The sequence below is a fragment of the Amblyraja radiata genome, chromosome 30 (genome assembly GCF_010909765.2).
Source record: "Amblyraja radiata isolate CabotCenter1 chromosome 30, sAmbRad1.1.pri, whole genome shotgun sequence".
NCBI classification, from domain to species: domain Eukaryota; kingdom Metazoa; phylum Chordata; class Chondrichthyes; order Rajiformes; family Rajidae; genus Amblyraja; species Amblyraja radiata.
This window is the reverse complement of record NC_045985.1, coordinates 20,697,305-20,710,192: the sequence shown is the minus strand read 5'-3', so window position 1 is coordinate 20,710,192 and position 12,888 is coordinate 20,697,305. Positions and strand designations below refer to the sequence as shown.

Genomic DNA, 12,888 nt, shown 5'->3' with positions numbered 1-12,888 from the left:
AAATCAGCATATATTTATACATGAATATATAACTATATAGAAACATAGAAAATAGGTGCAGGAGTAGGCCATTCGGCCCTTCGAGCCTGCACTGCCATTCAATATGATCATGGCTGATCATCCAACTCAGTATCCTGTACCTGCCTTCTCTCCATACCCCCTGATCCCTTTAGCCACAAGGGCCACATCTAACTCCCTCTTAAATATAGCCAATGAAATGGCCTCAACTACCTTCTGCGGGAGAGAATTCCACAGATTCACCACTCTCTGTGTGAAAAAAGTTTTCCTCATCTCGGTCCTAAAAGATTTTCCCTTTATCCTTAAACTGTGACCCCTTGTTCTGGACTTTCCCAACATCGGGAACAATCTTCCTGCATCTAGCCTGTCCAACCCCTTAATAATTTTGTACGTTTCTATAAGATCCCCCCTCAATCTTCTAAATTCTAGCGAGTACAAACCGAGTCTATCCAGTCTTTCTTCATATGAAAGTCCTGACATCCCAGGAATCAGTCTGGTGAACCTTCTCTGTACTCCCTCTATGGCAAGAATGTCTTTCCTCAGATTAGGAGACCAAAACTGTACGCAATACTCCAGGTGTGGTCTCACTAAGACCCTGTACAACTGCAGTAGAACCTCCCTGCTCCAATACTCAAATCCTTTTGCTATGAATATATATATATATGCTTGTGTGTATGTATGTATAATATATATATATATACCCACTCACACACAATTTCCCTCCTGCGATTTATAAAATTATATTGTATAGTATCGTGTGTGTGTAGGAAGGAACTGCAGATGCCGGTTTACACCGAAGGTAGACACAAAAAACTGGAGTAACTCAACAGGTCATACAGAATCTCTGGACAAAAGGAAAATATTACGAATGTGGAAGGAAACAAGTTCTATGAAACCCGGACATAACCCATGCGATCAAAGAGAAAAGGAGCAAACTCCATACAGACAGCACCCATATTCAGGATCAATTCCGGGTCTCTGGCACTTTTAGGCAGCAACTTTACGGCCAATGTACTGCCCCATAGTCTTGAGGTGAATTAAAACATAGCTGTTAAGGGGGACATATTGTGAATTAGAGATTTAAGACTGAAAATAGATAGTTTATTTTTTATAGTAACCAAAGTTATCAACGTTTAATTTTTTGCGTGTTGGAAATCAAGATATTGTGGCACAGCTGGTAGACTTGCTGCCTCACACGCCAGAGACCTGTGTTTGATCTTGTCCTCAGGCACTGTCTGTTATGAATTTGCACATTCTCCCTGCAAGCATGTGGGTTTCCTCCCACATCCTAAAGTCGCATTGGCTTTGTAGGTTAATTTGTCTCTGTAAAATTGCCCCGCATGTGTAGGGAGTGGGTGAGGAAAGTGGGATAACATAGAACTAGTGTGAATGGGTGATCGAAGGTGGGCTGAAAGGCCTATTTCCATGTTAAATATCGAATGGAATTATGCAAGAGACCAAAGTATGAAGATGTACTGGAAACCTAGAGGGCTGAAAGATTGGAGGAGGTGGCGTGAATGGCAAAATTCATGTTTCTTTTTAATCTACTCTGCCGACCACAGGTTAGGTGCATAAATCGCAAACAGTTTTGCTGGTTTTACATTTCATTCTGGCATTGAATGCCACATGCAAAATGAAAACAAAACACCATAATTCCCCCCCCACCCCCATCACCCAGTTCCTTTCCCCTCCTCCATCCACTCATCTCCCACCCTTCCCAATTCCAAGTCAACCATTTTTATTGCCAAATCCATGCTCATGTCACCCCTGGTTCTACATTTTATGAACCATTTCCACCATTTTGTTTTCAGCTCCCTCTTGAATTTACCTTAGTTTCTATCTTTTTTTTGGACTGTAAATTTTGGTAGCTGTGCCTCACGGTCACCCCGACGGGTACAGTTAATTGCAGCTCAAAAACGGGCCGTTTTCGATGTTTTTAACGGGTGGGTGTGAAAGTGCGTGTTTTCCCATTCACTAACATGTACCGGAAGTGACGCTTGTACTCCAGTTTAAATTTTCGGTCACGTGGGTGCGGATCTACGCTCCAGTGACCTTTCGTGAAATCACCCTATAGTGAGGTGAGACTTCCACTGCTGAATCAATATCGCTGAATTAAATTATGTACTCATTCCAGATTACTTCATCCTCCTGCAGTCTGTACAGTAATATCAATTGGCTATTTGTGCTGCGGATTTCTGCCCCCCCCTATGGTTGTACACCTCCTGATCAACGAGGAGGATTTACCAGGAGCCCTGCTGCGGTTATGTTGCATCGGTAGGTTCAATTGCACAATAAAAAATCTGGTTATGCATAGTTTAAAATTAATTGGCACAAGTTGTCTTTGGGAGTGTATCAGATGGTCGACACACTTTTGCCAACGTTACTGATTTGAATGTTGCCAAATCGTCCTCAAAGTTGCTGATGTTGAGTTAGAGTTGACTGACTAAAAGCAAGGAATAGAACAAAGAACATTATGGCTCTTTGGCCCACAATGTCTGTGCCGAACATGATGCCAAGATAAACTACTCCTCTCTGCCTGCACGTGATACATACGCCTCCATTCCCTGCATATCCAGGTGCCAATCGAAGGATATTGGGGGATCATCGGGTCAAAGGGCGTGACGCACGGAGCAGCTCAATCCATGTGAAGGACATGGCAGCTTCCGGCACACACACTTAACACACGGAACGCATACGTCTTACCTGTTAAACATAAACATAGAAACATAGAAATTAGGTGCAGGAGTAGGCCATTCGGCCCTTCGAGCCTGCACCACCATTCAATATGATCATGGCTGATCATCCAACTCAGTATCCCGTACCTGCCTTCTCTCCATACCCTCTGATCCCCTTAGCCACAAGGGCCACATCTAACTCCCTCTTAAATATAGACAATGAACTGGCCTCGACTACCCTCTGTGGCAGGGAGTTCCATAGATTCACCACTCTCTGTGTGAAAAAAGTTCTTCTCATCTCGGTTTTAAAGGATTTCCCCCTTATCCTTAAGCTGTGACCCCTTGTCCTGGAACTGCCAAAATTGTCATATTTTGTGCTATAAATATTTGTGGGTGCTGTCATTTGAAAGCGGGAAGGTTTGCTCTGAACTCGAGCACCAAGGTGTAAGCGGCCGAAGGAGCACATCCCTCGGGACAGCCCCCACTCTCCCCCCGGGGTCAGCGCTGTCCGGCCACGGCTGCCCTCCGCCCTGCCTCCCCCTGGGCCGCACTGTCACGGGGCTGTGGGTCGGCAGCGCCCACACACAGGGCCGGGGTGGAGCGGGGCCTGGGCCGACTGCGTGTACTCCAGTTGGCGTTGCATGGCAACAGTACGGGTCACGAGTCGTGACCTCGACTGCGTGCAACCTCCCTGTAGAAGAATGCCATAGAACTAGCAAAAAAATCATAAATTGTTGAGTGCAGCATCTTAAATTGTTTTACTCACTCCCCTAACCAGCAGGGAGCGAATCAAAGTACTGCATTTCAGATTGTTTAAGAAGGAACTGCAGATGCTGGAAAATCGAAGGTAGACAAAAATGTTGGAGACTCAGCGGATGCAGCAGCATCTATGGAGCGAAGGAAATAGGCAACGCTTCGGGCTGAAAACCTTCTTCAGACTGATCCCAGTTCTGAGAGCTTGGTAACCAGCTTGGAGGGGCCCGAAATGTTGCCTATTTCCTTCGCTCCATAGATGCTGCTGCACCCGCTGAGTCTCTCCAGCATTTTTGTCTAACTGCATTTCAGTTGTTTAGTTTTGCCCTTGATGCTTGCTGCACCACCAAGTGATAATTACAGTTCCATAACAGCAGCAGGAATCTCAATTTCACTGCCTACTAAGTTGGGCAGCAGTTTTGAGTGGCGCTAAATATCTAGGCTTTGGATTCATTCCAGAGGGTCCTCGAATGAAATTCAACTGCTGCAGCTCTACTTCGACACACATTGTTTATAAAATCTTCACCCTCTCCTCTGGTTATCTCCTCTTTACACTCTCAGTCCTGGTGCAGGGTCTCAACCCGAGACATAGATTATTCCTTTGCTTCCACGGTACTTGGAAGTACCCGCTGAGTTTCTCCAATAATGTGTTTGTTGCAGTATAAATGCTATTGTTTATGATACCAGAAATTATTTTCTCTCCACAGTCAAGTATGGACAGATTGCCTCTTTAAAGAATATTGGCAGGAAATTCGACACTCGTGCCCAGATGTCCGAGGTAAAATAGGGGAAGGCTTATTATTGACATTAGCTTTTATTTCAACGTATTACAGGAATACAATTTACCGTGCCGTTGTGTTGGTTACTGCACTGGAGCTATCACTTCACATTCATTTTGCCCCTCATCATTTAACCTCCAAATGAAAGAAAAACATTATGGACATTCCCAAAACAATAGGAGAGATAGCAGATGGTGTAATGTCAGTGATAATGAAGGGATGTTACTCATTTAGTGGAGATTACAGACTTTGTTTGTCTGAAAGTCTTTACTCGTTTTGGTCATTGTTCAATTTCTTGTTAATCACTTTTAACAGAAATTTTCAACAACCAGCTTTTGATATTCATAGATTTGGAGACAAATGGATTCAATTGGCAATAATTTGTCAATCTTGTCCTCTCCCTAATAAAAGTTGCACAGCACTGGTGTAAAGAGATTGCCTCTAAATTACCTATCTCATTGATAGCTTTGTAAAAGTTGCTTTACTCTCACTAAGTGGTAAAGTATATTATGTCTGTTCTTCAAAAACTTTCCCTCAATGGTTTTATCTTTTCCTGATAAGTATAATTTCACATTTTTCTTCCAATACTGTATAATTTTTACAAGGCTTCTAGTGTATCCATATTTTTTTTTAAATAGCATGCCAACTTAAACGCAACACTGTAAGCTTGTGAAACTTTGGTTTTGTCCCTCTATAAATATGTTTGGTTTGCTTTTGCTTGGACCTTAATCCACTTCATGATTTTTTTTGTACATTTGTAAGTCAAATTTCATTTTTTCCCTTTAGATTCTTAGATGCTGGCCTAGAATTTTGCCACATCAGAAAAATAGGTGTTAAAGTTAAAAATTGTATTAATGTGACAGCATGTAATTTTGCACACATTTTTGGTGCATCAACATCTATCATTAATCCCGTATGATTATTTCAATGCGTGATTTGTTCACCAAACATCTGGCACAGCAAAATAGTGGCAATGCCCAAATTCATCTCCAGGGAGATTTTCAATTACGTTGGTCTAATTGACGACTGCCATTGATCACGGAGAAGAACCAGCTTTTATTAATCAAGCTGAAAATGAATGTCTTTATACAGCAAATCTGTGTTCTTGTAGCCTGAACGTTGCATGCTATCTAACACTGTTAGAGCCAGCTGTACGCATGTTTATAGAACTGTACATCACAAGAGCAGACACTTTGGGCCACAATGTCTGTGTTGAACATTATGCCAAGACCATCTCTTGCTTACCTGTGAATAATCCATATCCCTGCATTCCTTGCACATTCATGTGCCTATCAAAAAACCTCTTAAATGCCACTATTGTATCTATCTCATCCCCAACCTTGGCAGCGCATTACAGGCACTCTGTGTAAAGAAAAATAAAACATCTGTATACTTTTAAAACTCTGTGTGTGTGTGTGTGTATGTCATTTTTTTGGCCTTTGATTCGTTACTCCGCCAAAACCAGACGCTAACATGCCGAGATTTTTACCATTTCGCTAGCGATTTCACTTTTACATTCGCTCATCCACACATTAAATTTAGTCATTTTTCTGTTCACATTTTTAATAAAATCCTTCGCCCCCCCACTCTCATTTTTTCGCCTCCTGCTGGCCAGCGACCATAACGGCTGCTGCCGCCCGGCTCTCCTCCAAAAACGCCGCCATTTTCCCCATTTCGCTAGCGACCGACATTTTTCCCCTTTCGCTTGCGATTTTACCCCCTTCCCTCCCCCGGCACGGCTCTGTCACGCTGGCCGAAGCCAAACATCGCCTGCTCCTCCCGCTGCTTTTCGTCGTCCTCGCTGGCTTGTACTCTGTCGGCCCGCAGGCACATTGAGGGCGTACGCAGCGTCTCAACGTCATACGCAGCGCCTCAATGTCGTAAGCAGCGTCTTGACAGCGTAGGCCTAGCGCGTGGCGTTGCGTGATGACGTCAGGCGGGCCCCCTCCCCTTGCAACTGCGCGTTGCGGGAACAGACCCAACGCGTCTGCACTTGGTCTAGTGTATATATATAAAAATCGTCCTGTACATCTCATTCGAACTTTGCCACCCGCACCTTACAGCTATGCCCTCCTAGTATTTGATTTTTCCATCCTGTGGATAAAAAGGTTATGAGTGTATCCTATCTATGCCTCTCATTATATATACTTCTATCAGGTCTCGGTGAATCCTCTGACGTTCGAGAGAAAACAATCTTAATTCTGACTAACCTCTCCCTGTAGCTAATACCCCCTAACCTAGACAAACTCAACAATCCCAGACATTTGCAATCAAAAATATCTCATTGTGCCTCTGGATCTTACACTCCTAATCATGGTTGTCAAGAAGTTAGTCCTGAAGACAACATAGGTTAGTATTTATTTCTGGAAAGGCGGAATTACAATTTCAAAGTACTGAGTTCTGATTCTGCTTCATATGTGGAAAGACGTATGACTCTACATGGAAGCATTGGAGAGGATACAAACGTGATCAACAGGTGTGGTACCAAAATTGGGAATTATTACTCATCTTTTGAACAATGAGTTAATTTAACGGAGAAAAACAGGAACTTAACAAGATACTAGGGTTCACAAAAATGCTGGAGAAACTCAGCGGGTGCAGCAGCATCTATGGAGCGAAGGAAATAGGCGACGTTTCGGGCCGAAACCCTTCTTCAGACTGAAGAATTTCTCCAGCATTTTTGTGTACCTTCGATCTTCCAGCATCTACAGTTCCTTCTTGAACAAGATACTAGGGTTCTCCATTTCACAAACTACCAACCCTTACTGACAACCATGGCTTATTCCAGAGCAAACCATATGTCACTTTCACCACTTCTTTGCTGTGGAGAGCCAGGAGAGGGCTGAGACCCTCTTTGATTCCCAGTGTAGTAATGGCGAGGGCAACGACTCATGCTAAGTTCCTGACACAGCATTGCCATCACTAACTTGTATAAACAATAATGCTATGATGATCTATTTTAGCATAATTCCACTCCTGAAAACAACCTGAGCGGTAAACAATATGCTGTGTAGCATCAATCCTTTTACTTAGATCCTTTCACTTTGTTTGATTTTGTGTGGCACTTTAATGACGGCCTTCCATACATCTCTGGTTCTGATGTATCTTTTGCAGGTTAAGAGTTGTGTAGACGAGGCGGCCATTTCACCAAACATTTTCCCTTGGTTCACCAAGGCCTGCTGGATTCCACCATTTGCTAACTACTTGAACTCCCCTTCCCATTCCCACACTGACCTTTTCAATCCTGGGCCACCTCCATTGCCAGAATGAAGCCAAATGCAAAGTGGAGTAACAACACCTCATATTCCGCTTAGGGTAGCTTCAATGGTATGAATATTGCAATCTCCAATTTTAAGTAACATCGCCCTTCCACTCTCCTGTTTAGTGTGTGTCCGTCCGTTCCCCTCACCCCCCATTCCCATTTTATATTATTATTTGACGTGTTCTTGCTTTTAATATGTCTGCAAAGCTGCAGCAAGCAGGTATTTCACTTGTTCCACAACTGTTGCATATGACAATTAAACACTTCAATCTTACCCAATGTGCTGACCATCGCTCATCATTATTGACCATATTGTTGCACACTTCATGCAAACTGACAGCAACAATTACTTTATCAGCTGTAAGGGCAAACGGCATAGGGATTAAAGAAAGCTATATAATTCAGCTTCAAAGCTCAATCAGAGACGACCGACTGTTCACTCTCAATGGCGATTGGTGTCTGACAATCTTCATTGGATGCATCTATACATACACCCGCGTAACGCACACAGGGCCGACCGACAGTTCACTATCAATGGTGATCAGTGTCTGGCATTGTTCATTGGATGCATCTGCATACACACACCTTCACTCACACATACACACAAGTACACACACATAACACACACAGAGCTGAGCGAGTTTATTATCAATGGTGATCGATGTATGGCAGTGTTCATTGGGTGCATCTGTACACACACAGACACACAAGCGTACACACGGGGGTACGAAGAGAAAGCAACTTCAGATCCTGATTCCTGGGATCTCGGTGAATCACTGTGACTGTAAGCGGCTCCCAATGTCTGTCGGTCAGTCAGATCTGAAATCAGTTCTTACGCACACCTTCAACTTGCCTCGGTGGCTAGAGACGACGATTCTTGCTGTGTTGCACCAGTCACTGAAAAGAAAGGAACACAACGAGTGAGTGATGTCGGAGGGGGCACAGCAATGTATGCCGAGAGGGAAACAGACAGTAATAAATTATTGGGGGACGCACATAGTCATGTATCCAGGGTACAGCATGGTGCAACGGTAAAACAATATCTGAGGAAACATACAATAATAAATCACAATAGAGGGCTCGGTAAGTCCCACTGAGTTACTCCAGCATTTTGTGTCTATCTTCAGTCAATAAGTATCATAGGGCCTGTCTATCAGTGGAAAGGTAATCTTCTGATAGATAAATGGTGAGAGGGGCAAAGTTTCAAGGAGATGTGCGAGGCAAGTTGTTTTCCTTGGTTTCATTTTGTTGAATGCCTGGAACAGGGAAGGGTGGTGAATCTGTGGAATTCTTGGCCACAGAAGGCTGTGGAGGCAAAGTCAGTGGATATATTTAAGGCAGAGATAGATAGATTCTTGATTAGTGCGGGTGTCAGAGGTTTCAATGTGCAGGTAGACTGGGAATATCAGGTTCGTACTGGACCCCAAGAAAGGGAGTTTGTAGAGTGCCTCCGAGATGGATTCTTAGAGCAGCTTGTACAGGAGCCTACCAGTAGGTATGTTGCAAAGCCTACCTGAAGATCGCTGAAAATCTGTTCCAGCCAGTGTGCGTGATTTTGGCGCCGTTTAGAGGGGGGCGGGTTTAAAACGCGATTTTCCCTAGGCTGTTCAAATCGAGGTTGTTCAGCCTAGTTAATTATTAACGAAAAATCGCTGGAAGATTCCGTAGCTGGAGCTATTTTTAGTTTTAAGGGTTTTCTTTACTTGATATAGTAGGTTAAAAATTAACCTCTAAACCCGAGACCGCCGACAACGGGTCGGATCTCATACAGGGGAAAACGGAAGGTAGGCTGTTTATTTTTACATTAAAAAGGGCTTCTTAAGATCCCTTTATACAAAGTTTAATGTTGCAAGTAGCTAATTTGGGCCCAATATATCCCGCAGTATTTTTCTGGGCATTTGAGGGCACAAATCTACCGCAATGTGAACGTTCTAAACCAGCGCGTTCACAGGATCCCACTAGAAAGCTGATTTAAATGGACTTTAATTTACAGCAATTGAACACTAAATTCCTTCCATTTGGCCTATAAATTAATGTAAATGAGATTTAAAAATCATGTTTTATTGTGAATTATTTGTGAATATTATTTGGACACTTAGGCTATTTAAAAATGTTAATCATTTATTAAGGAATGGATAGATGTTTAGATCTAGTAATTGAAGTTTGAAATTAGCTACAATTGGGTAACTAACTAATTATATGCTTTAATTTCAGGTCATCTAAGTAAGATTATTTTATATTTGTTTCAGAATGCTTCAATCTATGATAACTGAAAATTTCATTCAGTTCTCTTAATTTTTAAGAAGGTTATGGGCTTTTGACTGTCCACGATCACAGCTTTTTTGTTATGGCCATAGAAAATCAATAGGGAACAAGATGCTAATTTCCGAGTATGAAAATGGCCATAACTTTTTAAATACTTGAGATATGAAAGTGAATTAGGTGTCAAATTAAACTTCATTTTATGCTTTATCTGATGGGATAAATTGCAGACTTGATGTTTTAAATCTCAAAATTTTGTAACATTGCTACTACCAGGGAGAAGGCAATTCTGGATTTAGTGTTGTGTAATGAACCGGATTTGATAAGGGAACTCAAGCTAAAGGAGCCATTAGGAGGTGGTGGCCATAATATGATAAATTTTAATCTGCAATTTGAGAGGGGGAAGGTAAAATCAGAAGTGTCAGTGTTGCAGTTGAACAAATGGAACTATTGAGGCAGGATGGAGCAGCTGGCCAAAGTTGACTGGAAAGGGATAGGTTGGGTGAGTGGGCAGATGCAGTATAATGTGGATAAATGTGAGGTTATCCACTTTGGTGGCAAGAAAGAGCAGATTATTATCCAAATGGTGTCATATTAGGAAAAGGGGAAGTGCAACAAGACCTGGGTGTCCTAGTACATAAGTCACTAAAAGTAAACTTGCAAGTACAGCAAGGAGTGAAGAAAGCTAATGGCATGTTGGCCTTCATAACGAGGGGATTTGAGTGTACGAGCGAAGGTTCTTCTGTATTTGTGATGGTGAGACCACACCTGGAGTATTGTGTTCAGTTTTGGTCCCCTAATTTGAGGAAGGACATTCTTGCTATTGAGGGACTGCAGCATAGGTTCACAAGGTTAATTCCCAGTGGTGGGACTGTTATATGATAAAAGAATGGAACAACTGGGCTTGTATTCACTGGAATTTAGAAGGAAGAGTGGGGATCTGATAGAAACATAAAATTATCGAGGGATTGGACAAGCTAAATGCAGGAAACATGTTCCCGATGTTGGGGGAGTCCAGAAACAGGGGCCACAGTTTAAGAATAAGGGGTAGGCCATTTAGAGCTGAGACGAGGAAAAACTTTTTCACCCAGAGTTGTGAATTTGTGGAATTCTCTGCCTCAGAAGGCAGTGGAGGCCGATTCACAAGATGCAGACTAGCAGAATCAAGGGATATAGAGAGAAGGCAAGAACGGGGTATTGATTGTGGATGATCAACCATTGAATGGCGGTGCTGGCTCAAAGGGCCGAATGGCCAACTCCTGCACCTATTAGTATGAAGGGTCCTGACCCGAAACGGCACCTATCCTCATCCTCCAGAGATGCTGCCTGATACGCTGAGTTACTCCAGCACTGTGTCCACTTTCTACAGTACTTCCCTGAAAGTGGCAACATATGTGTAGAGAGTGGTCAAGAAGGCATATGGTCTGCTCACTTTCATGGGTCATGGGTGCATTGACTCTAACAGTCAGGAAGTCATGATGCATCTTTATAGGACTTTGGTTTAGGCTGCATTTGGAGTATTGCATCCAGTTCTGGTTGCCCCATTATAGGAAGTATTTGGAAGCTTTGGAGAGAGTGCAGGAGGTTTGCCAGAATATTTTGCCTGGATTAGGAGGCATTAGCTACAGGGAGAGTTGGACATACTGGATTGTTTCCTCTGGAATGTCGGAGGTTGCGGAGAGACCTAATAGAGGTTTGTAAAATGATGAAAGGCATAGATGGGGTGGAGAGTCAGTATCCTTCTCCCAGAAATAAAAAAATCAAATACAAGAGAGCATTGCATTAAAGTGAAAAGGGTAGAGTTTAAAGGAGATGTGTGGGGCAAGTTTCTTTTTACACAGAGGGTGGTGCCTGGATCGCGCTGCCAGGGGTGGAAGTTGAAGCAGATACAATAGTTTGAAAGACTATTAGATAGCACATGGATATGCATGAAATGGGGAGATATGGATTATATGCAGGTAGATAAGCGATGGTCTTGGCATCATGTTCATTGTGTGCTGAAGGGCCTGTTCTTGTGCTGTACTGCTCCATGTTTTGTGTGTATCTTTGCTTCACTCTCTCTGAGACTGTGTTGCTACAAACCATTGATTTCGGTGACTTGCACCTGGCCACCTCTGGCCCAGATGTCGGTGACGGCCGTCATAACCTCCAGGCACCTGCCAAAGTCTTCGGCCGGACACCGGGTGGCGAGGGAGGAGAGTTTGCGAGCTACCTTGAAGGCCTGGCGGTATCGCTCCTGCTGCACCTTGTCCCGCTCCCTCAGTGACGTGGACGGGAACTGACCGCCGAGGAAGTGTTCCTGCGTCCAGCGCCCGGCGCAGAGCGAGGGCTCGAAGAGGTCGGAGCCCAGCCGCCGCCGGAGAGCCAGGACGTGCTGGCAGGGGAGCCTCATGGAGGTGCGGAAGGCACACTGGCAGCTGGCCTGGTCCGTCACGAGGGCCCGGCGCCGACACACGGGCCAGGCCCTCTCGGCCTCCACACTGAGGAAGGAGACCCACTCCGCTTCCTCCAGCTCCCTCTGCACCCGGCGGAAGGCAAAGTCGGTGAGCAGCTCCCGGTAGAAAGACTCTGCGGAGTTGTCCTCCGGCCCTGCAGGAGGCGCTCTCTGCAACACCCGCTGGTCACACTCGGCCCGCACCGTGTCCACGGCCTTCAGGAGGTCCCGGGTGAAGGAGGTCACGTTGGAGAAGTCCTCGACCGTGGCCGCCAGCCTCTGGCTCAGCGCCTGTACCCGCTGCAGGGAGCTGGTGAGGTAGCTCTCGTTCTCGTGCTTGAAGCCCTCCACCCACTGGCGGCGCGACCCGTGCCACGTCTTGTGGAAGTAGTCGACGGCGCTCTCCGCGTTGGAGTCCAGCAGCTGGCGGTACAGCAGGTCGTAGTCCTCAGTCGACGTCGCGTAACACATACTGTGTAGGATCTGCAGCAGCTGGCTCCTGGCGGGAAGAAAGGGAAGAGGAGACAAGGTTAGGAACCTCCCGGTGCAGCACCGTGGTGTAGTGGTAGAGTTGCTGCCTTACAGTGCCAGTCCCAGGATCCATCCTGACTACAGGCATTGTCTGTGTGGAGAGCCCAACCCCCCCCCCCGCTCCTGTCCCACGACAGAATCACGATGCCAGAGCTTATTGATGCCCGATGGTGG

At 44.7% G+C, this 12,888-nt stretch overlaps 1 protein-coding gene across 4 annotated transcripts in view; it reads right to left on the bottom strand.

Annotated features, from left to right (window-relative positions):
* Positions 1-7,779: 7,779 nt before the first annotated feature.
* The window catches only part of LOC116990180 (zinc finger SWIM domain-containing protein 3-like), a 34,800-nt gene continuing 29,691 nt past the window's right edge, over positions 7,780-12,888 (bottom strand). For 3 of the 4 annotated variants that reach the window (XM_033047732.1, XM_033047734.1, XM_033047736.1), the window contains 2 exons: positions 11,832-12,682; positions 7,780-8,384 (listed from right to left, as the gene is read on the bottom strand). In XM_033047732.1, coding sequence (XP_032903623.1) covers positions 8,332-8,384; positions 11,832-12,682 — 904 coding nt within the window. In that variant the 3' untranslated portion in view covers positions 7,780-8,331. The remainder of the gene's footprint in view (positions 8,385-11,831; positions 12,683-12,888) is intronic. The other variant, XM_033047733.1, reaches the window with a different exon arrangement.